The sequence below is a fragment of the Hemitrygon akajei genome, chromosome 10 (assembly GCF_048418815.1).
Source record: "Hemitrygon akajei chromosome 10, sHemAka1.3, whole genome shotgun sequence".
In the NCBI taxonomy this organism is placed as follows: Eukaryota; Metazoa; Chordata; class Chondrichthyes; order Myliobatiformes; family Dasyatidae; genus Hemitrygon; species Hemitrygon akajei.
The window spans coordinates 163,286,948-163,314,761 of record NC_133133.1 but is presented as its reverse complement, the minus strand read 5'-3'; the positions used below and the strand labels follow the sequence as shown (position 1 = coordinate 163,314,761).

The window sequence follows — 27,814 nt, the reverse complement described above, 5'->3', positions numbered from 1 at the left end:
GTGTAGCACCTGCTTAACCCCATGATCAAGGTCACATGAAGCAATGGGAGCAGGTGGTAGGTGGTTATATGAGCAGCTGGTGCATATCACCAGTCCTGGTTATGCAACCATTGTTGCTGGACAGACAATCTCTCAAGAGTTTTGATAATGGCTGGGACCATCCGTCTTGTAAAGACACTGCCCAGAAGAAGGTAATGGCAGACCAAGAACAATCATGGTCAAAGACCACGATCGCCTACGTCATACAACACAGCACATAATGATGATGATGAATAGACCAAAGGGAGACTGGTAAAATCAACAAAAGAGCAGCAGATGAAACTCAATGCAGATAAAGGTGAAGTATGAAGATGGGGGCAGGGAGTGGGGGTAAAGTTAAGAAAGTGTTTAAAAATGGTTTAAAATACATTGGAATCCTGAGCATTATAAGTACAGGCTAAGAGTACAAAGTAAGGAAGTTTGAATGAAATATTCTGCCCACTTTTGAGTATCTCACTTTGGGAAAGGAGTGAAGGCTTTAAAGAGGATAAAGAAAAGATTTATGAAAGTGATATCTGCTTGACTGAAGAAGTTGGTGTTGTTTTGCTTTGAACTGCGGAAGTTACAGAGAGGTGTATTTTAAATTATGAGGGGATATATATATATATATAGTTGGACTTCCGCATCTGCGAGTTCCGCATTGGCGGATTGAAAATATTCTAAAAAAAATTCCAGAAAGTTCCAAGAAGCAAAACTTGAATTTGCCGCGCGCTGAGCACTACGCTGAATCCACGCGAATGAAGTGATGTGTAGGCACGCCCTGCTGTAGCCTCCCGCCATTTCACAGATCCTCAGTTTCTCTCCAGCACTCGACGTTTGAGCATTGTTCACCTCGTGGCTCGTTCTTTCGCTACTTGTGTAGTGAGTGAGAGGAAGGAGTTTAAGGCTAGTAAGGGATGGCTGGCTAGCTATGTAAAGCGCTACAGCCTCAAGAACTTAAAGATCACGGGAGAATCGGGATTGGCTGATGCCGAGGTGGCATCAGTGTTCCCAGAGGAGCTACGATGGTTACGTCTGTACTGAACATCTACAGACTTTTTTTCTCGTCATTATTCCCTCAACAATACAGTATAACAACTATTTACATAGCATTTACATTGTATTAGGCATTATAAGTAATCTAGAGATGATTTAAACTATACGGGAGGATGTGCATAGATTATATGCAAATACTACACCATTTTATATAAGGGACTTGAGCATCCGCCGATTTTGGTACCCGCGGGGGTCCGGGGGTCCTGGCACCAATCCCCCCCCCCCCCCCCGATACCGAGGGATGTGTGTGTGTGTGTGTGTGTGTGTGTGTGTGTGTGTGTGTGTGTGTGTGTGTGTGTGTGTGTGTGTAACTGGCGATACCAAACAGCAGATTAAATTACTACATTCAAAAGGGAGCTGTAAGAGCATGTGAAAAGAAGGAAATTACAGCGTTATGTGGAGAGGCCTGTGAGGGACGAGCTGGCTGCTCTTGTGTGAAACTGGACTGATTTAGATGGGCTGAATAGTTTCCTCCCAGGGTGTAACCTGATGGCTCTGAAGCTTGTGCCAACCAACTGGCCGGAGTCTTCAAGAACAATTTCAACCTGTCACTGCTGTAGTCAGAGGTTCCCACCTACATCAAAAGGATAATAATCACAGCAGTGCCCAAGAAGAGCAGGGGGAGATGTCTTAACGACTGTCACCCTGTGGCACCCACACCTAATGTGATGAAGTGCTTTGAGAGGTTGATCATAGCTAGAATCAACTTCTGCCTTAGCAAATTACCCGGACCGGAAGTAATTTGCTTATTGCTACAAGTAGGTCTACAGGGGATACAATCTCACAGGGTCTTGACTCAGCTTTGGATCACCTAGACAACAGTAATATCTACGTCAGGCTGCTGTTTATAGACTACAGCTCATCATTTAACACAATCATGCCCTCAGTTCTAATCAAAAAGCTCCAAAATCTGAACCTCTGTACCTCCCTCTGCAATTGAATCCTTGACTTCCTCATTGGGAGACCACAGCAGATCGGAAATAAAATCTCCTCCTAACTGACACTCAACACCGGTGCACCTCAAGAATGTATGTTTAGCCCACTGCTGTACTTTCTCTATGCCCATGACGCACAGCTCAAACACCTTCTATAAACTTGCTGACGACAGAGCTTCTGTTGGCAGAAATTTACATGATGACCATGAGGCGTACAGGAGTGAGACAGATCAGCTGATTGAGTGGTGTCGAGGTAACAACCTTGTACTCAACATCAGTAAGACCATGGAAGTGATTATGGACTTCAGGAAGGGGAACACACATCAGCCCTCACTGAGGATCAGCAGTGGAAAGTGTGAGCAGTTTCAAGTTCCTGGGTGTCAACAATTCCGAAGATCTTTCTTGGGCCCGGAATATTAATGCAGTTACAAAGAAGGCACATCAGTGGCCATATTTCATTAGGCGTTTGAGGAGAAATGGTAGGTCACTAAAGACACTCGCAAATTTCTGAAGATTTATTGTGGAGAGCATTCTAACTCACCGTCTGGGTTGGAGGGGCCACTGCACGGGATCAGAAAAAACTACAGAAAATTTGTAAACTTAGCCAGCTCCATCATGGGCACTAGTCTCCCTGGCATTGAGGACACCTTCAAAAGGTGATGCCTCAAACAGGTAGCATCCCATCAATGAGGACCCACATCACCCAAGACGTGCCTTGTTCTCATTGCTACCATCAAGGAGGAGGTACAGGAAGGCACTCACTCAACATTTTAGGAACAGCTATTTCACCTCTGCTATCAGATTTCTGAGTGGACAATGAACCTATGAACGCTTTCTCTCTACTTTTTATTTATTCCCTCTTTTTTTGCACAACTTATTTATTTTTTATATACACTTATTGTAATTCACAGTTTTATTTCTATGCATTGCAGTACACCGCTACTACAAAGCAACAAGTTCCACTGCATATGTATGCTGGTGGTATTAAACCTGATTCCGATTCTAGAACTCCTATCGGGCACAGATTCTACACAGACAAACATCCGGATACTCACCGTGTTCTGGTCCCTTCAAAGCAAACCGCGTCTGGTGATATGGAAGCAGCTCTAGTTTTACATTTTCAGAGGTACTGGCTAAGAGCTGCGTTGCCTCGGCTAACGTGCAATACTCCATGCTGGTGCCATCGATCGAAAGGATGTGATCTCCAACATGCAAAGCCCCACATCTGTAGGCACACAAACATTTTAGATCATAGGCAGAGCTTAAAATGGCACAGCAGTCTAAAAAAGCAACATGGACGCTCCTTAAGTTCAACACTAGTAAATCAAAATTCTATATTCAAAATACTACTTTAAGTTTGCATCAAGGATTTTGCTTGTTATCTGGGATGCACAAACAGAAGGAAATAAAGAGGTCAAAGTTCAAAAATATCACCAAATTACAATTTAATAGAACACTGGCCCCAATTGTTTTCTCTGCCCCACTATCATAGCCCCATCCTGATTCTTTTGCGAGGGGAATGGTGACCATTGCCTCAGCCATTTCCCTACTGTGATCATTAAAACTAGGAGTTCATTGTGTTGCCAGTGACACGTACAACATGGGGACATAGTCACCTTGAGTATTACTGTGGACCGCAAAGCACACTGGGATTCAGGCATTTAAAAAAAAATAGGATGGCACGGTAGCGTAGTGGTTAGCACGACGTATTACAGTACAGGTGACCCAGGTTCAATTCCTGCCGCTGCCTGCAAGGAGTTTGCACGTTCTCCCCGCGACTGCGTGGGTTTCCTCCGGGTGCGCAGGTTTCCTCCCACAGTCCAGAGACATACCGGGAGGTGGGTTAATTAGTCATTGTAAATTGTTCTATGATTAGGCTGGGAATTGCTGGGCACCATGGCTCGAAGGACCTATTCGATGCTGTATTTCAATAAATATTAAAATCCATTGGCTAAACTATGTTCTCTTTCTTTGGCATTTGCTTGGCATCGAGGATGACTTGCTTCTCGGCTTCAGTGTTCTGAGCAGGCTAATGAAACCAATATAGGAACCAGAGACCCCTCCATAAAAGCAGCAGACGTTTATCATTCCCGTAAATCTTTCCCGAACCTATTCTTGGTCCTTTACATCACATTAATTGGAAATAATATTAAAAAGGTTTCTTCGTAATCTTCCAAAAATCTATATACGGAAAAGAAATGGAAAATGCAATCTCATCTGCAGGAAATGAGGATGAGATAAATCAAAACTCAATTCCACAGTAACAGCTTGGGACTCGTCTTATGTTGTTGTTTGAAAGCATCAATTAAATAAACCTTTTTTAATTAGCCTCAAGAATTAATTTTCACTTAAACAGATATCAGTACTTATTTGTCTGCCGACATCTGCTAGCTTCTCTCAACATTTTGAACATGTCACTCAATTTGAAAATCAAGATTGAAAATTTGGCTGAGTGGTATAAAAACAACAACCTCTCGCTCAATATTAATAAGACTGAGGAAATGATAGTAACCTTCAGGACAGAGAAACCAGAGGTCGAAGAGCCAGTACTCATTGGAGGATCAGAGGTGGAGGGGGTCAGTAACTTTAAATTCCTGGGTGTCACTATCTCAGAAGACTTGCCCTGGACCCATCATATAAATATTATTGAAAAAAAAAGCACACCAGCGCCTCTACTTGCTTTGGAGTTTGCAGAGACTCAGCATGTCATCAAAAACCTTGGTAAACTTCTATAGATGTGTGGTGGAAAGTGTGCTGACTGACTGCATTATGGCCTGGTATGTGAACACCAATGCCTTCAAGCAGAAAATCCTACAAAGTTAGTGGATTTGGCCCAGAACATCACGGGCAAAACCCTCCCAAACATTGAGCACATCTACATAAAACGTTGCCGTAGGAAAGCAGTATCCCCACCACCTAGGCCAGGCTTGTTTCTCACTGCTGCCATCAAGCAGAAGGTACACACGTCTCAGGACTCGCACCACCAAGTTCAAGAACAGTTACTACCCCTCAACCATCAGGTCCTTGATCAAAAGGGGATCACTACACTCATTTAAGGACTCTTTTCCTCTTGTTATTTCATACTTGTTATTTATTGCTATTTACTTATATCAGCATTTGCACGGTCTGTTGTCCGTTGATCCTGTTTACAGTTACTATTCTATAGATTTACTGAGTATGCCAGCAGGGAAAAGAACCTCAGGGATGTATGTGATGATATGTACGTACTCTGATAATACATTTTACTTTGAACTTTTTGAACTCTGAACTATTTACAAGGCCTTGGTTAACTCTTGAAAATGCTTTTTAAGAAAAATTACAATGCAAATTCTATTGTAGATTGGTACCATCTAACTAAGTGACCCACAGAAGTGCCACTTCAGTTCACGTGCGTACCTGTCAGCGATGCTGGCAGCCTTTATTTTGTCTATGACGATCACTTGCTTGTTACAGTACAGTGAGGTAGTTAAAGCTATGCCCAAGCTTGAACCAGGGGTTTTTGCCACTTCCACCATCAGTGGGCCAGAAGCATTTGCCACAGAATCTAAGAAAAAAAAGTTATTAGCCTTTGGTAAGTCGCACGTGCAATGATTATTGTAATAGATCTTTTACAAGAGAGTACACAGAAACGATCAAGAATTTAGTAAAACAAGTAAATAAGCCTTGCCAACAGCAAATACTGCAGGGAATGAAAACTTAAATTTTATTACACCACGTAATTTTTTTTATAGGATGGACATAGTATTCAGAAACTATTAGGTAGAAAAGTGCCCTTATACAGAAAAAAAACCAAACCAATCAAAACTACTGTTACAATAGGCCTCTGAAGTTGAATAAAGATTTATTTCATTTATTTTGGTGATTATCTTTTATTTTAGAAACAACACCTTCTTGACTAGGACATTGGTTAGAATGCTAACATGAACAGATTGATTTATCTGCAAGTTAATACAAGAGAACCAGAAATAGTTCACCTCGATGAACCCACAGATGATGCTGTTACACTTGCCAGCTTCCTACCAGAACACAGTTGGCTGCATCCGATACACAATGACTCTTTAAAAATATTAGTTAAAAAGGGTCTAGGTCTAGGACTTGTCCAGAAACTTCACCTACCCATTACAGATACATCATATTCGATTATTAACGTTGCTTCCTGCCCACACTGTTTGAGAATGCTCATGGCTTCTGCATGAGTTGTTCCAAAAAGCCGAATTCCATCAACACTCAAAAGTCTGTCGCCAACCTTTATCGTGCCTTCTCTGGAGGACAGAAATGAAAATGAACTAATTAGAGACATCCCCATTAAATGGCACAGCTATCAAAGTGACTGGACTGCACTGGTTGGGCAGTTAAGTTCAATGTTACAGGCTGAGTGAACAGCTGGGTTATTTTATGAAGTTTACCTGATGTTTTACATCTTCATTACTAATCAAGAACTGTGATCATCTCAAATAATGATTCGTTCAACATGAATGTCATCACATTCAATGATATAAATTTAGTAATTACGAGGAGCAGCAAGAAGCATGAAATCATTCTAGTTTTGAAACTGTCACTTAAGCCATTGAGCTCATTCGATCTTCCTAAGCAACAGTATCAATCCCACACTGGTTTCTGGTCGTTCCTCTTCTGTTGCTACTTAGGGCATTTTTGATCACAACGGCCTGCAGATAACGAACGGCGCTACGCTAGATTGAACCGAGTATGCCTGGACCCTTTTGATTTTGTGTTTTAAATTCTGTGTTTTTTTTCTCTTTTTCTGCCTTTTTTTTGGGTGCATTGTGGGGTGTGGAGGGGGGTTGACGTTTCTCTTTGAACAGGTTCAATAGTTTTCTTTGTTTGGTGGCTGTCTGTGGGTAAGATAAATCTCAGGGTTCTGCACTGCCTACATGCATTTAAGGTTCACCAGATTGATTCCTGGGATGGCAGGACTTTCATATGAAGAAAGACTGGATCGACTAGGCTTATACTTGCTGGAATTTAGAAGATTGAGGGGGGATCTTATTGAAACTTATAAAATTCTAAAGGGATTGGACAGGCTAGATGCAGGAAGATTTTGTCCGATGTTGGGGAAGTCCAGAACGAGGGGTCACAGCTTAAGGATAAAGGGGAAGCCTTTTAGGACCGAGATGAGGAAAAACTTCTTCACACAGAGAGTGGTGAATCTGTGGAATTCTCTGCCACAGGAAACAGTTGAGGCCGGTTCATTGGCTATATTTAAGAGGAAGTTAGATATGGGCCTTGTGGCTAAAGGGGTCGGGGGTATGGAGAGAAAGCAGGTACAGGGTTCTGAGTTGGATGATCAGCCATGATCATACTGAGTGGCGGTGCAGGCTCGAAAGTCCGAATGGCCTACTCCTGCACCTATTTTTTATGCTTCTATGCTCTGATAATAAATGTACTTGGAATCTTGAATCTTTCCCTATAGCCTTTAATTATTCTCCCAAGTGTCCATCTACTCTCCTTTCAAAAGTGTTGATCAACTTTGTTTTCACCTTCACCATACAAAATAAATTCTAGATCCTACATACTGAACGTAAGAACATAAAAAATAGGGGCAGGAGTAGGCCATCTGGCCTGTTGAGCCTGCTCTGCCATTCAATGAGATCATGGCTAATCTGGCCATGGACTCATCTCCACCTACCTGCCTTTTCCCCAGAACTCTTAATTCCCCTGCTATGCAAAAATCTACCCAACCTTGTCTTAAACATATCTGCTGGGCAGAGGATTCCACAGATTCACTATTCTCTGGGAAAAGCCGTTCCATGAATCTTGAGGCTATGTCCCCTAATTCTAGTCCCACTATCTTCTGAGCAAGATAGTTGGGAGATGCTGGTGGTGAGGGGTGAGGTATGGTGGTGGCTTCTTCTAGTTCCCCTCTCTAAACCACTATTGGTCTCATTTCCCTTTCAAATATCCATTCAACAATCTGTGCTCCAGTGCTAACAACCTCCGTCCTCCGGGCAATCCAATCACTAAAATCTCTCAAAACTGTTCAAGTAAAACATTTCTGAATCCATTCAGAAGCCTTTGTATCACAATGAACAATAAAACAGAGTAGATCTCTTCACAATATTCCAAAAATGCACAGACAGAGAAAATGCAATTTCCTTTGAAGGACATGTGGGTGGAATAAGGCAAAAGGGTAATTTCATAATTACAGTTGAATTTTTCAATTACATTTTATGCTATTGACTGAGGCATTAATAAAAATGTTTCAATTAATCTCAAAAAATCAGTTCGACTTAAATAGATATTGCTTATTTGTTCAATTTCAACAACACTAAGCTAGCATTTTAAACACATCACCTCAGCAAACGGAAATCTTCAAATAATCCTGAGAACTGAAACGTCAGTGGCAGATTGTCGGAAAGAGGTGAAAACTGACACTAGACAAAAGACGAAGTCACTAACACCAAGTGGCACCCGTAAATCAGCACTAATTAAATCTGCATTTCAAGTTTATAACCAACAGATCTAAAATCAATTTGCTAATTTACCAACAACAACCTGAGCAGTTTCTTGTTTGAGGAGAATTCCCACAGATATACAAAAAAAAACAACAAACTGATATATTAATCTTAAAAGGGGTGTGTTTAGATTTAGAAAACTGAAATCTGCAGATGCAGGAAATCTGAAAGAAAAAGAGAAAGTACTGGAAACACTCGGCAGATCAGGCCATCATTTCTGGAAAGTTCCATAGCAAGAAATCAACTGCTTCACTTTCCATTGATGCTGTCTTGCCAGCCGAGCATTACTAGCATTTTCTCTTTTGATTAGAGGAGGATTCAGGCAGGCAAAGAGGAAGCACAAAAGTTTTCACAGTACAAATCCTGAACACAACTTCCACTTGCCTTGGATATGCCTTCCTCATTGAGACTGCTATTTGTTTTTATAGTTAAATTGCTACTAAACGATCATCTTCAAGTTCTGCACTATGTACCATTCTTCAACTATATATTAGAAGTGTGGAGTAGAGTCAGATAGAGCTTCTGAATCTGTTGTTGCTCAATAGCCTTTTAACCGATCTGTACGTGGAAAATGCAGAAGAAATTGCTATGTTCAGAGCTGAAAGGGAACACCTGACTGCAAGCTTGGGTTGAAGTACCAGGGGTGATTGATAAGTTCGTGGCCTAAGGTAGAAGGAGATGAGTTATACAGCTCTTGTTACATGCACATGCAGGTCAACTCTTTGAAGTTAATAACTGATCAGTTAATGATGCATTGTGGCCTAAGGTAGAAGGAGATGAGTTATTAACTTCAAACTTTCTGCATAATCACTCAAAGAGTTGAACTGCATGTGCACGTAACGAGGTTTTCTAAAATTGACTCCTTCTACCATAGGCCACGAACTTATCAATCACCCCTCAAAAACAAAGGCATTTAATTGTCTCGTGTAAAGTCACCACAGAGTACAGCCAACACCGTCGAGGGCAAGCTGCCTTTTGAGTGGTGTGATTGCCGTCCATGTCTTCCATACACTGCGCCCTCTTAAAAATGTGGCAGACACTTGGGAAAGGGAACATTATGGAGCACAGCGACAGCAGCAGCATCGCGGTGAGACCTCAAGGAAAATGAGGTGGAGCACAATGAGTTAGTGGTTAGCACAACACTTTACAGTATCAGTGACCCAGGTTCAAATCCCGTTGCTGCCTATAAGGAGTTAGTACATTCTCCCCGCGACTGCGTGGGTTTCCTTCAGGTATTCTGGTTTACTCCCACATTCCAAAGACACACCAGCTGGTAGGCAATCGGCCATCGTAAGTTGTCCCGTGATTAGGTTCGGATTAAATCAGGGGGTTGCTGGGTGGCGCAGCTTGATGGGTGGACTCCGCACTGTATGTCAAAAGGTAAATAAATAAAGGGAACTACAGTAGCAGGGACAGGAAAGAAACAACACGCGACCTGATCAGAGGCCCACAAGACCCGTCGTTGCTTGATGGGCAATACCCAATCAGAATAAGTGAGATCAGTTATTACTCTACCTGTCTGCCGGTCCCCCGGCTCTGACGTACGTTATTACAATTGGACGAGATCTATTCCTGTCTTCGTGAGATCCTCCTGAGAAAAGAAAGATATCAAACAATTTCCATTCTTGAGCTCTCCAAACTGATCCAACTGATACTGCCTGCAGAGTCCAAAGGCTAACTGGGCCACCTTCACTACCTCAAGCATGCCTACGGCAAGGTATTAACAAGTGCCCCCAGAGACTGAGGAAGGTGAACAGCTGGCTGCCAACTAAGATTTCTGGCAGCCAGTGCACATTTGCACGATGAGAAAACTAGAGTTAGGATATAACCTGTAATGGCTTCCTACAATTCAGTAACCTGCCCGCGCACACCATCAAGCTCACAGAATGTAGGAGCCCATTTGAGCGGGTCACTAAATTATGATTGTATTCTGAGTAACTGCGCATCAGAGAGCAATCAATACATGCAGAAGAGGAAACCTGAGAGGAAAGAAAAGTATAATCTTGTAAGGATTTCCTCACACGCTAAATAATTCAGAAGAAACTGATACGTCACTTAATCTCTGTAGAGGCCTGTACATCACAATCAAAATAGCAGGCACAGCATTTACAGTAGACTTGGAACTGTTTGACAGAAGGGGACACATTAGTGATCCAAATTTACTGAATTAATACCATTAATTCATAACTAATGCTGGAATTTTGAAACACAGGTTGTAAATACTGGTATCACTTGGCAGGTCAGGCAGCAACTGTGGGGAGAGAAGCAATGTTGTAGTCCCTTCATCAGCAGGGTCTTAACAGCCTGAATGTTTAGGATTGTTTCTCTCCGGTTTATGTTGTCTCTTCTCTTTCCAAAGATAACATTTTGAACTTCTCAGTATTAGGAGGAGAAACTAACAGACTCAGCTCTTTGACCCAGTTATTTATCGGCAGATTTGGGAGATGAGCATTGTAGGCATAACTACAGTCACAGAATTATTTTTGAAATCCACTCAATCCTCAATACAATATGCACTTTACCACATGACCCACAAGATTACAAAGATATTGCTACTGTCTTGAGAATTAACTTCTTTGACAGAAATAGAATATTTTCACTTGCATTTCAGTTAATATGTACTAAAAATAGTCTGCTTTGATATGTAAAGTCCCATCTTGTGGAAGAGTTTAGAGAAGAGCAAAATTGGTCTGCCAGTACCAATCAAACCAACACCTAATATGAATGTACGTTTTCCAGAAATAAGCTGAATTGCACCCCCTCCCATCTCAAAATACTTTATTATTTTTATGAAATCAAATTGGCTGTGTCAGGTCTACTTGGCTTCCTTAACGGCGAAACTCAAAATCCCAACTTTATTAAAACCAGTTGTCATGACAACAGCCTTGATCTGCACTGGGGGAGATTTTTAAAAAAAATCGGAACTCACACCACATACTGGGATATCTGGAGTTACCAGCTACTTTGACAAGAAGGAAGAAGTCCAATTTATTCCTTGAAGCCTATGACCCATTTTCATAGCAATAAATCAGAGCATATTTGATGTAACAGTCTTCCACCAGTCTAGATCAAGGGATGAGCACGAGGAGAAATCAATGCATACTAGAAATGGAATTAATAACCAAAGAGAATATGGAGCACTAGCATTATTATATCCAAGAGCCTGTTTAAAACTTTATTTTCACCATAAACTATTCTGAGAATGTTGCAAAAGTATGGTTTTCCTCCAAGAGCACCACAATTTGTCGTTGAGTTTGGAGGCTTACATGCTTCAGTGACCCAGAGAGCTATGCTGGCTGGAGACAAGGGTTCATGCTTTATCTCTTGGTAGGGTCACCCACATCAAACAGATCAAAGGGTAGAGGCCAGAATAAGGTTGGTCCACCGGTCCTACAGGTTTAGGGGTTCAGCTCAGGGCTAATGACCCTGCCTAGTGAAGCAAATTTGTTACGGAAACAGCAATGAAGAATCCTTCCAACATCCGAGTGCGACGGTATTCCCAACTCTCCATCTGGGACCTGCACGACTGACAGGAGTGAAAACCGACGGGAAGCTACTGACATGATGAAGGAAGCCCTGAACACTGACGGAGACATGGGACCTTCACTGCTGTCCTAAATACCAGTGGCATAATGGGCAGTAAAAACTACATGTAGATTTAACAATTAGTGTAAAAGGGACAGAAAAAAGAAACAGATCGTGAAAATCTCACTCTAAAAACAAACCAGACATGAAATAATGCAAGTTACAAAGACTACTAAATGGATATCCTCACCTCTGATCACAAATCCAAATGTGTTGCCTTCTTTGTGCAAAGTCACTTCGACTGTTTTCAGGATAATACCTGAGCCCTGCACAGCTGATTGGAATAAATGAGAAAATCAGTCAGAACCATTGAGAAATGGATTTGGTAATGCAGGCTGGCCAAAACCAAAGCTAATTATTTAAAAGAACATTGATCTGTGGCTCATTTCTCAGCATTCTTCGATTCCACTGGGTGTATCAAGGTCTTTGGTGTGAGCACATTTGGCCCAGCATTATTACAAACATCACAGTGGTATAGAAGTTCAAAAGTTTTTCATTACTTTGGAATTGATTTCAATAACTCCCAGGACTTAAAGTCATTTAAAATTGTTTATGGTTCTCCCTGTCTTTTCCTTTATGCTGAAAACAAGAAGTGGAACTCCCAAAACATTTTCTGTTGTTTTTGGCATTCTACACTATCCACATCTATGTAAAGAGTCCTGGTATGGATATAAGCATTTAACATAGTACTTAAGGGGCAAGAGTGTGACACACTGCTCTCGAGCTGCTCTGCTATTCAGTAAAGTTATGTCAGATTCTTCACCACAGGTTCACGTTCCTATCAGATCCCTGAGTTCTGTTGTTCCTCAAGTCTCAACACACTTAATGATTGGACATCTGAGGTAGGCTATACTGGCATCAAGGATGTCTTGCAGTGGCTGCAGAGTATTCGAAAGGGGTTAACAGCCAGAGATCATGATACATGCGGGTAACAATGACACTGGCACGAGAGGAGAGGAAGTCCTGCTAAATAAGTCTCATTAGCTAAGTTGCCAGTTAAAGAGCTGGACCTCAATAACTGGAATCTGTGGATCGCTTCTGGTGCCACGAGCTGGTGAACAGAGGAATAGAAGAAGAGGTCAGATGAATGTGTGGTTGATGGGATAGTGTAGGGAAGACTGCAGGCTTCTGGATCAATGGGACCATTTCTGGGGAAGATAGGGTGTGTATGAGAAAGATGCCTGTATGGGGGCATCTATTTGTAACCAGGTCTACATCTGCATAGTGGGAAGTATTCAAAGGAAAAATTGCAGGAGTTCAAGGCCAACAAATTCCTGTAAGGATGAAAATCATTGGTAACAAGACACTGTCTCTAAATGTTAAAGGATATTGAGGGTTAGATAATGAGAAAAATGGAAGCATATGACAGACGTAGGAAAGTAATGACGGGGAAAGCCCTTGAAATGAGGCACTTAAAATGGAAGTTAGAAAGGCTGAGAGGCGTTATAAGCTATCATTGGCAGAGGCAATTAAAGGAAATTTGAAGGTCCACATGGGTATATTAAGGAGCATTAAAATAACCAGGGAAAATGTAAGGCCCACTTGGGACAACAAGTCAATCCACATAGAGCCAGAGGTGGAGGTGGAGGTGGGGTCCTAAGTGAAAACTTCTCAGCAGTATTCACCAAGGAAATGGACTTTGTAGTTTGGAGGATTCAGTGAAGGAGATGGTGAAAGTCTTACTGCAGACCTCCATTAATCAAGGGAGGTAGTCAATGCGTTAACAGGCTTAAAGAAGGATAAACCCCTCAGCTTTGGACTCTGGTTGAGATTTTTAAATTTCCATTGAGCACAAGTGAGGTGAGGTGCTGGATGACTGGTGTAGCACAATACCGTAGCAGTTAGTCTGACGCTATTACAAAACCAGGGATCTGGGTTCAATTCCCACTGCTGTCTGTAAGGAGTTGATACTTTCTCTCTATGACATATGGGAGATGTACAGGTGAGTAGGTTAATTAGTAACATGGCATAATTGGGTGGCATGGACTAGAAGTATATACCATGTTGTATTCCTCAATAATAAAAAAATTTAAATAGACAGTAATAAAAATTTAAAATAGACTACTTTCCCATGTTGTATTGCTAAATAATAATTTAAAAAAATAGACTATAGTCCCTTTTTCAACAAAGGAGCAGGGAAAAAGTCTAGTAACTACATACTTGTGAGCCTAACATCAGTGGTCGCTAAGATACTGGAAAAAGTTGTAGGAGAGAATTAATAATCACTTAGAAAGGCAAGGACTAATCAGAGGCAACCAACACGGCTTTGTCAAGGGCAGATCCTGCCTGATCAAAGTGATTAAATTTTTTAGAAAGTTAACAAATGAGGGCAGAGGTGTGGATGTGATTTACTTGAACTTCAGTAAAGCCGCTTATAAGTTCTTGCATAGGAGACTAGCTCCTGAGAGATCCCGGGTAATTAAAACCAATATTGGCTTGGCAATAGAAGACCAGTGATGGTGTAGGGTTTCCTCCTGGTAAACTACAGGCGAGCTGAACCCACCAACCTCACCTATTTTCACAAATTAATTCTATCATCCTCTCCCAAGAAGCTCTCACGTTTCACCAAAATAGTGCAGCCTGGTGACCTTGAACCTACTTTCCTATTTCCATCCCTCTTCCACATCTTAACATCATTTGCTTCTATCCATTTCAACCTTGCTTAAACCAAAATGCCTGCAAAGTCCTCTTCATCTTCAAACCGATTGCTCCTTTTATCTTCTACTGCAATCGAATTGCCATGCATCTAAGGTGCTATACCTGGATCTTATTTTAACCTAGATTTTTTTTTCACCATTCAGCTGTTACGTATGATTAATGCAGGCCATGAATTTCATTATCTGCTTCTGCATTTTGAATGTCCAGCTTCATCGCTGACTTCATTCAAAGTCACATCCGTAAAGTTGAACTCTACAATCTGCCCTATTTCTGAACTTATCCATTCAGGTCTTTGTTGACACACCCCAAACCATGCTCTCTTCATTCCTTCGTTGACAGTCATGCCTCTAGTTACCTGGGTTCCATTGTAACCTAGTCCTCTTTACTTCCCCACTTCTAGATGTATCCTCAACACCATTTTAACCAAGAATTGTCAACTCTCTCAGCTCTTCTAAAAACTCCTGGGCCTCAACATTTACTTTTGTCGGATTAACTCTCTGTAAAGTATTGTGGAAGTTTCTTTTTCTGCAATATCATATATATGTAAGTTACCTTTGAAAGAAAAATTTCATATCAACTACAACAGATGTACTTAAAACTGCAAAGACTGAGCATAAGACACTGAAACCTTCTGCCTGTTGCTGAGATCATTTCATTCAAGTAGAGTGCATTTCCATATCCTTCAAAAACAAAGCAGTGATTAGCACGTAATGATTCTCTGAGAATACAACAAAATATTCACTGAGTGGCCACTTTATTAGGTACACCCGTTTACCTGCTCATTAATGCAGTTATCTAATCAGCCAATCACGTGGCAGTAACTCAATGCATAAAAGCATGCAGACACGCTCAAGAGGTTCAGTTGTTCAGACCAAACATCAGAAGGGGGAAGAAACGTGATCTAGGTGACTTTGACCGTGGAATGGTTGTTGCTGCCAGATGGGAGTAAATTATCTTAGAAATTGCTGCTCTCGGGATTTTCACGCACAAAAGTCTCTGGAGTTTACAGTGAATGGCGAAAATGCCTTGGTTACTGAGGGATCACAGGAGTAAAGCCAGACTGGATCAAGTTGCCAGGAAGGCGGCAGTAAATCAAATAACCATGCATTACAACAGTGGTGTGCAGAGGGGCATCTCTGAATGCACAACATGTGAAACCTTGAAGTGGATGGGCTACAGCAAGAAGACCTTGACCATATACTTAGTGGCCACTTTATTAGGTATAAATAAGTGACCACTGACTGTATATATTAGACCTAAAAGTTATAATGACATTTAATTGTTATAAACATTTCTCTTTCAACATTTCAAACTTGCATCGAATACCTTAGTGTATTTCAATGTATGTCTTAGACACGTCACTACCAATCATTTGCACATGGCAACAGGACACAGAAAATTTGAAAATCACCACAGCTCCTTTAAGACTAATGCTAATAGAAGGTGTAATCGTATAGGAGGGTCTAATTAGCTCGATTTGGAATGATAATTTGCTGGAAGAAATCATCTCTCTAACACAGTGGTGTCAAGAAAACAACCTCTCCCTCAATATCGCAAAAACAAAGGAGCTGGTTGTGAATCGCAGGAGGAATAGAGACGAGGTAACCCCTATTGGCATCGATGGATCTAGGGTTGCGAGTGCAAACAGCTTCAAGTTCCTCGGCATCCACATCACCGAGGACCTCACGTGGTCTGTCCACACCAGCTGTGTGGTGAAAAAGGCACAACAGCGCCTCTTTCAGCTCAGACAGTTGAGGAAGTTTGGTATGGGCCCCAAAATCCTAAGAACTTTCTACAGGGGCACAATTGAGAGCATCCCGACTGCCTGGTATGGGAACTGTACCTCCCTTAATCGCAGAATTCTGCTGAGAGTGGTGCGGACAGCCCAGCGCACCTGTAGTTGCGAACTTCCCATGATTCAGGACATTTACAAAGACAGGTGTGAGAAAAGGACCCAAAGGATCATTGGGGACCCAAGGCACCCCAACCACTATCTATTCCAGTTGCTACCATCCGGGAAATGGTCCCGCAGCACAAAAGTCTCCAGGACAGCTTCTTCCGCCAGGCCATCAGACTGATTAACTCACACTGATTTGAGTGTATTTCTATGTTACGCTAACTGTTCTATTTATTATAAATTACTATGATTGCACATTGTACATTTAGATGGAGACATAACATAAAGATTTTTACTCCTCATGTATGTGAAGGATGTAAGAAATAAAGTCAATTCAATTCTGCTTCTACAGCTGGCTGTTAAAAACACTGTTACTGAAAAGTAATTTTAGCTGTAGAAAACAATTTCCAATTTGTTTGAACCTTAAGTATTACCACTATAAAAATGTAGTGCGACATGTGTGCAGAAGAATTTCCTTCCATCTTATTTAATAATGCCTTCAGCTGGAAATGATTGCTTGTAGCTGAAGATAAAGAAACAGACAGAAGTTCAGTAGGTTGAATTAATGCCAATTTTAAGACAACATCAGGTGGAACAGTAATAATACTATCAGTTCTGTGACTATCTTTTCCAGGCTGACTGGTGAAGCAGTTCAGTCCTGAATGCACTTGTCTCCGCTGATTTGGTGCTGCCTGAGTGAGGAAGCCAGACATCAGGAGCAGTATGGGTCATAGAACAGAGCAACGTTATTGCAGATCCGATTTGCTGACTGGAAATCCCTCAGAGTGGCTCCTGCTGGAAGTTTTGGATTGAGGTTGCTCCTTTGCACAGGGCAGCTTAGTGCAAAGCGTACCACGTCTGATTGCCTGATCGATCAATCTTAATGCAGGGCACCATGGTGCTCTTTCTGTCCGCAAGACTCTTGAAAGTGCAGATTAACAGCCTTGCGCTTCAGACTATGCATTATGCTGGCATATCAGCACAGTATTAAGAGCGCAGAAGGGAAATATTTAGTTCAATGGCTCAATCACAGAAGGAGCCAGGAGTCCTGGTGAATGGAGCCTATTCAAAACACACTTGAAGATCAAAAATGCAGTACTAAGCAGAAGTCTTAGACACATTTTTATGGCCAGGGTGCCTAAGACTTTTGCACAGTACTGTAGCAATTTTATGTAGTGCACTGTACTGCTGAAAACAAAACAAATTTTATGTGAGTGATGATAAGCATGACTTATATGAGTCTCTATTGTGGACTGAGAGTGGGAAGGGGACAAGGAGAGTGGAAACATGGTTGGGAAAAGAAGAGGGGAGAGGGGAGGGAGCGGGAAGCACCAGAGAGACATTCTGTAATGATCAATAAACCAATTGTTTGGAATCAAATGACCTTGCCTGGTGTCTCAGGGCTGGGTGTGTCTGCACCCCTGCCACCTGTACCTCGTCCCACCCCTGGCACTCATCTGCCACCTGCCCCACACCTCTGCCGTGGCACTCCACCTTCGCCATTCCCAACATCCTTTGTTCCTGCCAGATTTACCAACTCAACCTGCTTTCCATGTTGACAGATACAGTACTGTGCAAAAGTCTTAGGCACCCTAGATATGTGCCTATGACTTTTGCACAGTACTGTACATTGTTGTAAACTTTGTTGTTACCATGCAGAAATGATTTAGCATGTTTCTTTGAGTAATACAAGAGAGTACATGTCAATTCTGTGCAAAATTAAAAGCAGCAAAGAAAATAAATGTTTGTATTTACATTGCAATTTTTATTTACAGTTTCCACTCAGTTCATCATGAAGTGATGTACATCTCTTTATGTATTTTTGAAGTGTAGGTAATGTAAGAAATTTGGCAGCCGATTTACACACAGCGAATTTCCACAAGTGGCAATATGATAATGAGTAAATATTCATCTTCTGTCTGATGTTGATTGAACGTTGTCCACTGGTCAAGTCTCACAGTAGGTTTTGAGACCAGCACTCTCTGACACAGGCAAGACTACTTCCAATGAAGAAACTACTAAACACAAGAGATCTGCAAATTCCAGAAATCCAGAGCAACACCCAGAAAATGCTGAAGGAACTTAAAGTTCAAAGTAAATCTATTATCTAAGTACATAGATCTCACCACATACAACTCTGAGATTAATTTTCTTCTGGGCATTTACGGTAATTACAAAGAAACAAAATTGGATCAATGAAAAACCACACACAAACAAGCAATGTGCAAAGGACAACAAACTCCAAATATAAAGACAAAAAAACCCAAAATGGTATTAATATAACATATTGAGAATATGAGATGATAAGTGCTTGAAAGTGAGTCCATAGGTTCATTGTTAGGGTGAGTGAAGTTGAATGAAGTTATCCCCTCTGATTCAAGAGCCTAATGGTAGGGAATTGATAATTGTTCCTGAACCTGGTGGTGTGGGTCCTGAGAATCTTGTACCTTCTTCTTGCTGGCAGAAGCAAGACAGGCCCTGGACAGTCAGAAGTATAAAACAAGTAAAGGAGAGGGCTAAGCAGACAGCCTTGAGGTGTATCTGTGCCGACGCTGATTATGTAGGAGATGTTGTTCCCAATTGGAATGGACTGGGGTCCGCAAGTGAGGAAATCAAGGAACCAGTTGCATAAGAGGTACTGACGCTTAGGTCTTGGAGTTTATTGATCATTTTAGAGGGTATGAAAGTGTTGAATGCCAAGCTGTAGTCAGTAAAGAGCATCCTGATGTATGCATCTTCACTGTCTAGATGTCCCAGGGTTGAGTGAAGAGACAGTGAAATGGCATCTGCTGTTGACCTGTTGTGATAGTAAGAAAATTGGAGTGGATCCAAGTTGCTCCTCGGGCAGGTTGACATGTTCCATCACCAACCTCTTAAAGCACTTCATCACAGTGGATGTAGGTGCTTCTGGAAGACTCTCACCTGAGGCTGATTATCACACTCTTGTTGAACACCAGTATAACTGCAGCCTGCCTGAAGCAAGTGGATATCTCAGATTGCCAAAGCAAGAGGTTGAAGACAGCAGTAGGTTAGGCAGCTTCTATGCAAATGAATAAACAATCAATGTTTTGGGGGAGACCCTTCATCAAATGAAGAGGGAAGAAGCCAGAATAAGAAGGTGGGGTGGGGGGAGAGAAGTACAAGCTACAAGGTGATAGGTGACGCCAAGTGGGTGGGGGAGGAAGTAAGAAGCAAAGAGGTGACAGGTGGGAAAGGTAAAGGATTGGAGAAGGAAAGCATTTTAAGAGACAAGTCCCAATCATTCTGCTCACTACTATGTTAATGAGTGAAATGGCCACTGGTAATAAGCCAATTCTCAGACTAGGTACAGGTGGCCCCCATTTTTCAAACGTTCGCTTTATGACACCTCCCTGTTTCGAAAGACCTACATTAGTACTTGTCTTTGCTGACTGAAAGAGGATTTTCGCTGTTATGAAAAAAGACACCCGCTTTAAACGTGTGTTTACCACGAGAAAGACTACTGTGACCAGTGAAGCCTTGCACGGGCAGGTGTATGCGTGTACGTGCCTTTTTTTCCCTACAAATCGGTTTTGGCTCGCTGTCGCTCCGATTCTGATAAGTGAAACTACACTGTAAATACATTATTTCTACTTTATATAGGCTGTGTATTTATTATACCATTCCTGCTTTTATTACATGTTTGTGTTATTTTAGGTTTTATGTGTTATTTAGTATGATTTGATAGGTTATTTTTTTGGGTCTGGGAACGCTCAGAAATTTATCCCATATAGATTATTGGTAATTGCTTCTTTGCTTTACGACATTTCGGCTTACAAATGGTTTTATAGGAACGCTCTACCTTCGGATAGCGGGGGGAACCTGTCAGTTGATTTTCAGATCATTGATTTTTTGTTTCCTCTGTAAAATTCACATAATGTTTTCTGTTAAAGTAAAAGTTCAATATTTTAAATATTTACATTTCAAATATTAATATTTTGTAAGGGGTTTTAATGTTTGATCCTTGGCCTTGCGTTACATGCACAAAATATGACAGAATGTGTCTTTGCCTTTTCAACAGACAAGTTCAGTTTTTAAATATGTCATTAACTTTATCAATCTTTAATCCAAGCTTTTCTATTGAAAAATATCAAAGGTACTTACAAACAGGAGGCAGTTCATATTCCACTTCGAGAACCACTCTCTCACCAACATTCTTCAGGAGACTGATGATTTCATCGTGCCTGAATTTTGTTAAGTTGATTCCATTGACAGATTTGATGTAGTCTCCAATATTTAACTGATCACTTCTGTAAGTTAATGCCACAGTAAACTCAATCAGTCTACATCATTGCTTTTTACAATGCAAACTTGAACATATTTATCTTCATTTATCTGTTCTTTTAACCACTTCTTGGAACTCACATTTCTAATACATCAGGTAAGTTGAAAATACTTTAAAAACCCTTAAAATGAATAATTATCATACAATTAACATAGCCAGGAACTGTGATTTCCAAGCCGTTCAATACTCAGTCATTAATAAATCCTTTTGTTACTCCTTAGAAGATAGTCCTTTGCCTCATTAATTGCAAAGTGAATTGTCTCTTAATCACGGCCACACAAAGTACTGACAATAATGTTGGCAACGTGATAAAATATAAAGCTGGAAGCGTAAACCTAATGCACTCTGGGCTGCTGTCAGCTTGATATGCCTGAAAGAAACTGTGTACGTGACCAAATTATAATATTACAGTTAATGACAAGCCCCTACAATGAGATGATTTAGTATCATGTTAAATACTGTTTGGATTATCTTTCCACCACTTGTGGTGAAATTAGCATTAGCTGTTCAACAACTAGGTGCTTTTAATTTGTCCTGCACGTGAACTAACTCTAGTTTGCTCAGCACTAAGAATAATATTCAGTTCTAAAAACAGTTCTAAACATAACAGAAAATCAATTGCTGCTGCTTCTGATGTATTGAACTTGCTCTAGATAATGTGAAAATTATAAGCTACAGTTCTTATTTCTTCCTACAGATTTCATTACTTAGTTCAATATATTTGAACTATTAAATAAATCAAATTAATTAGTGAATAAGTGCCTAGAAAAGCACCAATTGTCAGTAGTGCTAACCAAGCTCTACAGTCACACCAGTATGGTTTACTCTAATTGAGAAATTCCATTTCCTTATGTCATACACCAGGCAAGAATTTATACAGAGAATTATTTTAGCTTTTAAATGCAGTGCAGACAGACAATTCCTTCAGGCCTGTCATCACAAACATACAATTAATTATCCGTTGCTCAAATCAATAATTAACATGTGCTGAAAATAATTAGCATTCTTTCCGTTTCCTTCATAAAGATAACTCTGTAATGAAGCAGTTACACCTCCACGGCGCAGGCAGTTGGTGAGTGAAGTCCATGACATTTCAGAAGGTGAAATGATTGAGAAGTACACAACACTATTTCACAAAGTTTCTGGTAATGAGTGCACTGACTTCAATTACCTCGCAGCAATTCCTCCAGGTCGTAGATTGGATACTCTGGGCTTTCCTTCCTTGTCTATTCCACCTGATACTGTGAGACCCAGGGTGCTGCCTTCCTTTTTCATCAATTCTACTATAGTTTGACCCATGAATTCTTCTGCAGAGAGAGCACAAAGACTGCCTTAATAATGGAGAGTTATAATATATACTAATCCCTGGCTCACAAAAAAAAAAGTATTTCAGAATATTCTTTCACACAGAAATACAAAAGTTTCACCTTCCACCTTCCATCAGGCAAAAGATATGAAAGCTTGGTAACATGCACCACCAAGCTCAAGGTTAGCTTCTATCCTGCTGTGAAAGGAACCTTGAATGTACCTGCAACAATGACAGAATGAACATGTGACCCTCTCAACCTACCTCCCCATTTCACTCGAGTTTTATTTGTCTGCCCTGTAACGCGCCTTCTACGTAACTGTGACACCATATTCTGCGCCCAGTCACAAACAAGGGATAATCTGCAGGTGCTGGAAACCCGAGCAACACACACAAAATGCTGGAGCAACTCAGCTTCTGTATTCAGTTATTGTTTTCTTTCTGTGCTACCTTGATGTAGTTACACATGGAATGATCTGCCTAGATGGCAAGCAAACCAAAGCCTTTCACATCATCTCTGCACTTTGATAATAAGCAACCAATTTTTCTCCCTCATCTAAGAAACTGCGTCATTAGTCGTTACCATTTCATGTTCTTTGATGAAGGGTATCATGGTTGTAGCGTTAACTTTGTTTCTCTTTCCACAGGTGCTGCCTGACATACCTTCTATCCGAAGGTAGAGCGTTCCTATGACACCGTTTGTAAGCCAAAATGTCGTAAAGCGAAGAAGCAATTACCAATCATTTATATGGGAAAAATTTTTGAGCATTCCCAGACCCAAAAAATAACCTACCAAATCACACCAAATAACACATAATACCTAAAATAACACGAACATATAGTAAAAGCAGGAATGATATGATAAATATACAGCCTATATAAAGTAGAAATATTGTATGTAAAGTAGAAATATTGTTTGACAGCGAGCCAAAATGGATTTGGAGAGAAAAAAAATCGGCACGTACACGCATACGTACGTACACGCATGCGCACGCAACTGCCCGCACAAGGCTTCACAATCATGGTAGTCCTTCTCGGGGTAAACACACGTATAAAGCGGGCGTGTTTTTTCTCGTAAAAGTGAAATTCCTCTTTGGTTAGTGAAAACAGGTACTAAAGTACCGTAGGTCTTTCATAACAGCAAGCTGTCGTAAGGTGAACGTCCGAAAAATGGGGGCCACCCGTACTTACAGTTTTTATTCCAGATTTGCAGCATCTGCAGTTTTGAAGTTTCATACATAGCTTGCTCAAATGCAAGTTGTTTGCTTGGCCGGCTACACACCACCTACAGCTTCGGCATTCTGCTCCTGAAGGTCAGCCTGCATGATTGCATGGCAGTTAGCGTAATGCTATTACCCCCCCCCCCCCCCCCCAGCGAACACTAATTGGGGTTCAATCCCCGCCACTGCCTGTAAGGAGTTTGTCGGTACTCCTCATGACCATGTGGGATTTACAGCTGACGGCTAGCTAACAGACACGGGGATCGAGAGAAGACACTGAGAGGTGAGCTTGAAAGGCAACTGTACAGTCAAAGCCTTTAGCCTTGCCTTCATTTACTACAGGTGGTTTATGGAAGGAAGGGTGAAGAATTGGTTTCCTGTGGTGAAGATGACAATAGATTTGAAGGAAAGGGGGACAGTTTCCAGTTAAAAAGGAAAAGTAATAACATCAAAAGAAGAGGGATAGATTTGGAAGAGAATGTCAAAACCTCCACAAAAAGAGACTAGAGAAATGTGAGAGCTCACAGCAAGGGTAAGATTAAGCATCATGGGAAATTTGTTTGGTGGGATAGAGATAGAGAGAGAGAAGGGACAGAGTCAGCCACAGAGGTGGCTTCAACTTGAGTGGGAATAGCCCATCAGCTCCTGGCAACTGGATATAAAAGTGAGGGTGGAGGAGGCAAGTTTAAGGCAGTGTCTTACATCAAGAAAAACTACATTGCTAATAGATCCTAGAGGAGCTGACAATTATATCGGCCTAGAGAAAGGCCTCACATTCCATTTGTGGTTGACCTCAAATGGGAGGTGCAAATGTCTATCAGTGGCTCTTCGATGTAAAGGGAACGAGATACGCTGTGGGTATAACAGTTAAGCACTTGCAGGTGAAGAGTCTAGTTGAAGATCAACAAAAGAGGAGCACATATTCTGCTTTGTCACAAACGGCTTCAATATAAAACCCAAGGTTCAAATTCCTGCCTAGTGTCCGAGAAGCTGCTTGAAAAATCAGGATTAAAGAAATGACCTTGTGGAGAAAGGCCTCACTGAGACTGAAACCCTGCTTCTGCACCGGAACTTTGCGATCAAGGGTGTTTCTCAGATGCTTTAATGAAAGCTGACAAGGATCAGAAATTTGAAACAGTCCCTTTAGCAGGAGAGTGACTTCTATTAAATCACTGTCTGCATGTCCCTTAGGACGAACTGACCAGGCAATGAGTGCAGCCCGATACTTCAACCGCATTTGTATTTTTACCATGAGGTAATAGCATAACTTTACGGCCATGACTCACACAGGATTTATCAGTTTTGACAGTACTGCTTCCCGCAGCAGTCGCATTATGATTGCTATCTTTTCCCCTTTATCTCCTGAAGCAAGCAGGAGTAAGGCATCTTCTCACAGCAGAGAGAGACATACACTGGCGACAGACGACGCTCTGTGACATGCTGTGAAGGTGAATGGAGCTGTCGTGATTACGTAGATCAGAACCAATGTCACAGTCTGAGGAGGAAATCATTAGCCTGTGAAGCGAGAAAACCCGATAAACCGGCTGTAACGTTCTTCCGGAAATACCAGCAGCTGAGAAGATGAGACAGCAGAACGGAACTCCCAAACCCCGCATCACAGAGAGAGAAAGGAAGTACAGAGAAGTCAAACATTCCAGTTCCCATTCCCATTCCGACATGTCGGTCCATGGCCTCTTCTAGTGCCAAGATGAGCCCCCCCTCCCCCCCTCACACCACCTTATATCCCGTCTGGGTACCCTCCAGCCTGATGGCTTGAATATTGATTTCTCCTTCTGGTAAAAAAAATTTCAGTCCCACTCCCTTCTTCCTTTATTTCCCTCTCTGGCATTTTATCTCTTCTCACTTGCCTATCACTTCCCCCTGGGTCCCCTCCTCCTTCCCCTTCTCCAATGGTCCACTCTCCTCCCCTATCAAATTCCTTCCTCTCCAGCCCTTGACCTTCCCCACCCACCTGGCTCCACTTATCACCTTCCAGCCAGCCTCCTTTCCCTCCCCCCCCCCACACCTTTTTTTTATTCTGGTGTCTTCTCTCTTCCTTTCTAGTCCTGAAGAAGCCCAGAATACTGACTGTTTATTCACTTCCAGTGATGCTGCCCAAACTGCCAAGTTCCTCCAGCATTTTTGCTTGTTGCAAAAAAAGCAGCAATTTAATGAAAAGTCTGAGCGGCAGCTTCTCAAGGGCATTAGGGAATCAGCAATAACCATTGGCCTTTGTAAGAATACACTCATCCTATGAGTGCAGTTAAAATAGAAATATCTCCAGCTAGGCTTCAGATGAAGACAAACACACAAAAATCATGAAAATCAAACAAAAAAAAATCTGCCAACACCGGAAATCTGTGAAGAGAAAACAGGTATAACATTTTAGGTCTAAAGCCTTTCATCAGAACTGCTGGAAAGAGGATTTGGTGGCTTTCAGCAGCAGCTACATTGGGGAAGGAATGGGTAAACAAAAAACCTCTGATAGGACGAGGTTACGAGTTGACACAGCAGAATCAGGCGATGCTTCTTTATCCCTGTAATGTGTTGCTAATAACAAGACTCTGGGACATGTCTAACATGCCAGATACAAACAGAAAGAGGGTTAAAAAATACCTGAGCAAAAACAGACAGAAATATTTCACTCTGATGCAGACATAAAGAAAAATCAAATTGCCTACATTTGGAGGATTCAACTTTGAGTCTGGAAAGCTCATTAGATGAAGGATGAGATGTTGCCTCCCAAGCTTGTGTTTGGCCTTTGTAACCATGCAGAAAGCCAAACCCAGAGAGGTCAGAATGAGTGTGAGTTGGAGAAGGCAGCAGGTATCAGAGTTCTTTGTTGCTTGTTGTCCAAAGTGCCCCACAAAGGGGTTTCCTAAGCTTCATTTGATTTTGTCAGTGCAGAGGAGACCACATCTCCAACCATCTTCCACAGTGCTGGACCTAGCGAACAGTTTGAGAAGCCCTTTGGGCCAGACAGCATCAGCGCAGGGAAGTAGAAAGTCGACATTTTAGTTAAGAACCCTCAAAGGTACAAGTTAATGTCAGAGTAATGTATACAAAATACCTCCTGAAATGCTTTCTCTTCACGGCCATTCACGAAAACAGAGAAGTGCCCCAAAGAGTGAACGACAGTTAAATGTTAGAACCCCAACTCCCCTCTTTCCCACCCAAAAGCGGCAGCAAGCAACAATGCCCCCTTCTCCCCACTGGTTAAAAAAAAAAAGCATCGGCACCAACCACCGAGCACTCAAGCGTGAGCAAGGCAGCAGCAAAGACACAGACTTGCAGTACCCCAGAGACTACTCGTTCACCCGGTATTCGACCATCGTTACTTTGCTCCTCATCTAGGGTTCCTCCAGATCCTTGTTCATTGTTCCAGATTCCAACATCTGCAGTTACTCGTGTTTCCAAAGTGGTATATTGGCAACTGCTACACACTAAATTTTGGGTAGTGGGGCGGAGATATGTCTCTACCAAAGCAGGTGTAAGGCGCTCCTTCCTTCCGTTAACCAGCAGGTCACCCTGGGCAAGGTGTAGCAACTGCTAAGGGTCAGGGTCATGTGAAGCCATGGGAACAGGTGGTGGATGGTCGTATGAGCAGCTGGTGCAGATCACAAGTCCGGGTTATGCGACCACTGACACCAGGCTGACAATCTCTGATGAGTATTGATAATGGCTGGGTCCACCCGTCTTGTAAAGACACTGCCCAGAACCACTTCTGCAGAAAAAATTGCCAAGAACAATCATGGTCACAGAAAGACCGTGATCATCTATGTCTTAGGACATGGTGCATAATGAGTGATACTCAAAATTAGTAGAAATGCCAGGTGGGATTTCCCGGTGGCCAGCCATTTTGGTGGTGTCCAGTCAGGACAGTTTCCTGGTGGCAACCCTATTTTGCAACCCATGTCCTCCTCTACTACCACGATGAGGCCGCACTCAGGCTGGAGCAGCAACACCTCGTTTGCATAGCCTCCAACCAGAGACATGAATATTGATTTAACTTCTGGTAATTTAGATTAGATTAGATTAGATTCAACTTTATTGTCATTGTGCCAAGTACAGATACAAAGCCAAATGAAATGCAGTTGGCATCTAACCAGAAATGCAAAGAATAGTGTTACTTACAAATTTCTCCTCTTCCTCCTCCTTTCTTTTTCTAGTCCCCATTCTGGCTCCCTTCTTAACCCCTTGCTTTCCCTCACCTGCTCTTCACTTCCCTCTGCTGCCCCTCTTCCTTCCCTTTCAAGTTCAGTTTATTCTCATTCAATTGTACATTCATATACTGCCAAATGAAATAACGTTCCTCTGGAACAAGGAACACAACACTGTACATATAACTCACACACATAACACA

At 41.7% G+C, this 27,814-nt stretch overlaps 1 protein-coding gene across 5 annotated transcripts in view; it reads right to left on the bottom strand.

Annotated features, from left to right (window-relative positions):
* grip1 (glutamate receptor interacting protein 1) overlaps positions 1-27,814 on the bottom strand; it is a 302,489-nt gene that overhangs the window by 81,508 nt on the left and 193,167 nt on the right. For all 5 annotated transcript variants that reach the window (XM_073059570.1, XM_073059571.1, XM_073059575.1 and 2 more), the window contains exons 3-9: positions 22,097-22,232; positions 20,745-20,890; positions 12,258-12,341; positions 9,998-10,073; positions 6,126-6,271; positions 5,406-5,553; positions 3,065-3,234 (exon numbers count right to left, since the gene is read on the bottom strand). In XM_073059570.1, the coding sequence (XP_072915671.1) occupies positions 3,065-3,234; positions 5,406-5,553; positions 6,126-6,271; positions 9,998-10,073; positions 12,258-12,341; positions 20,745-20,890; positions 22,097-22,232 (906 nt within the window). The remainder of the gene's footprint in view (positions 1-3,064; positions 3,235-5,405; positions 5,554-6,125; positions 6,272-9,997; positions 10,074-12,257; positions 12,342-20,744; positions 20,891-22,096; positions 22,233-27,814) is intronic.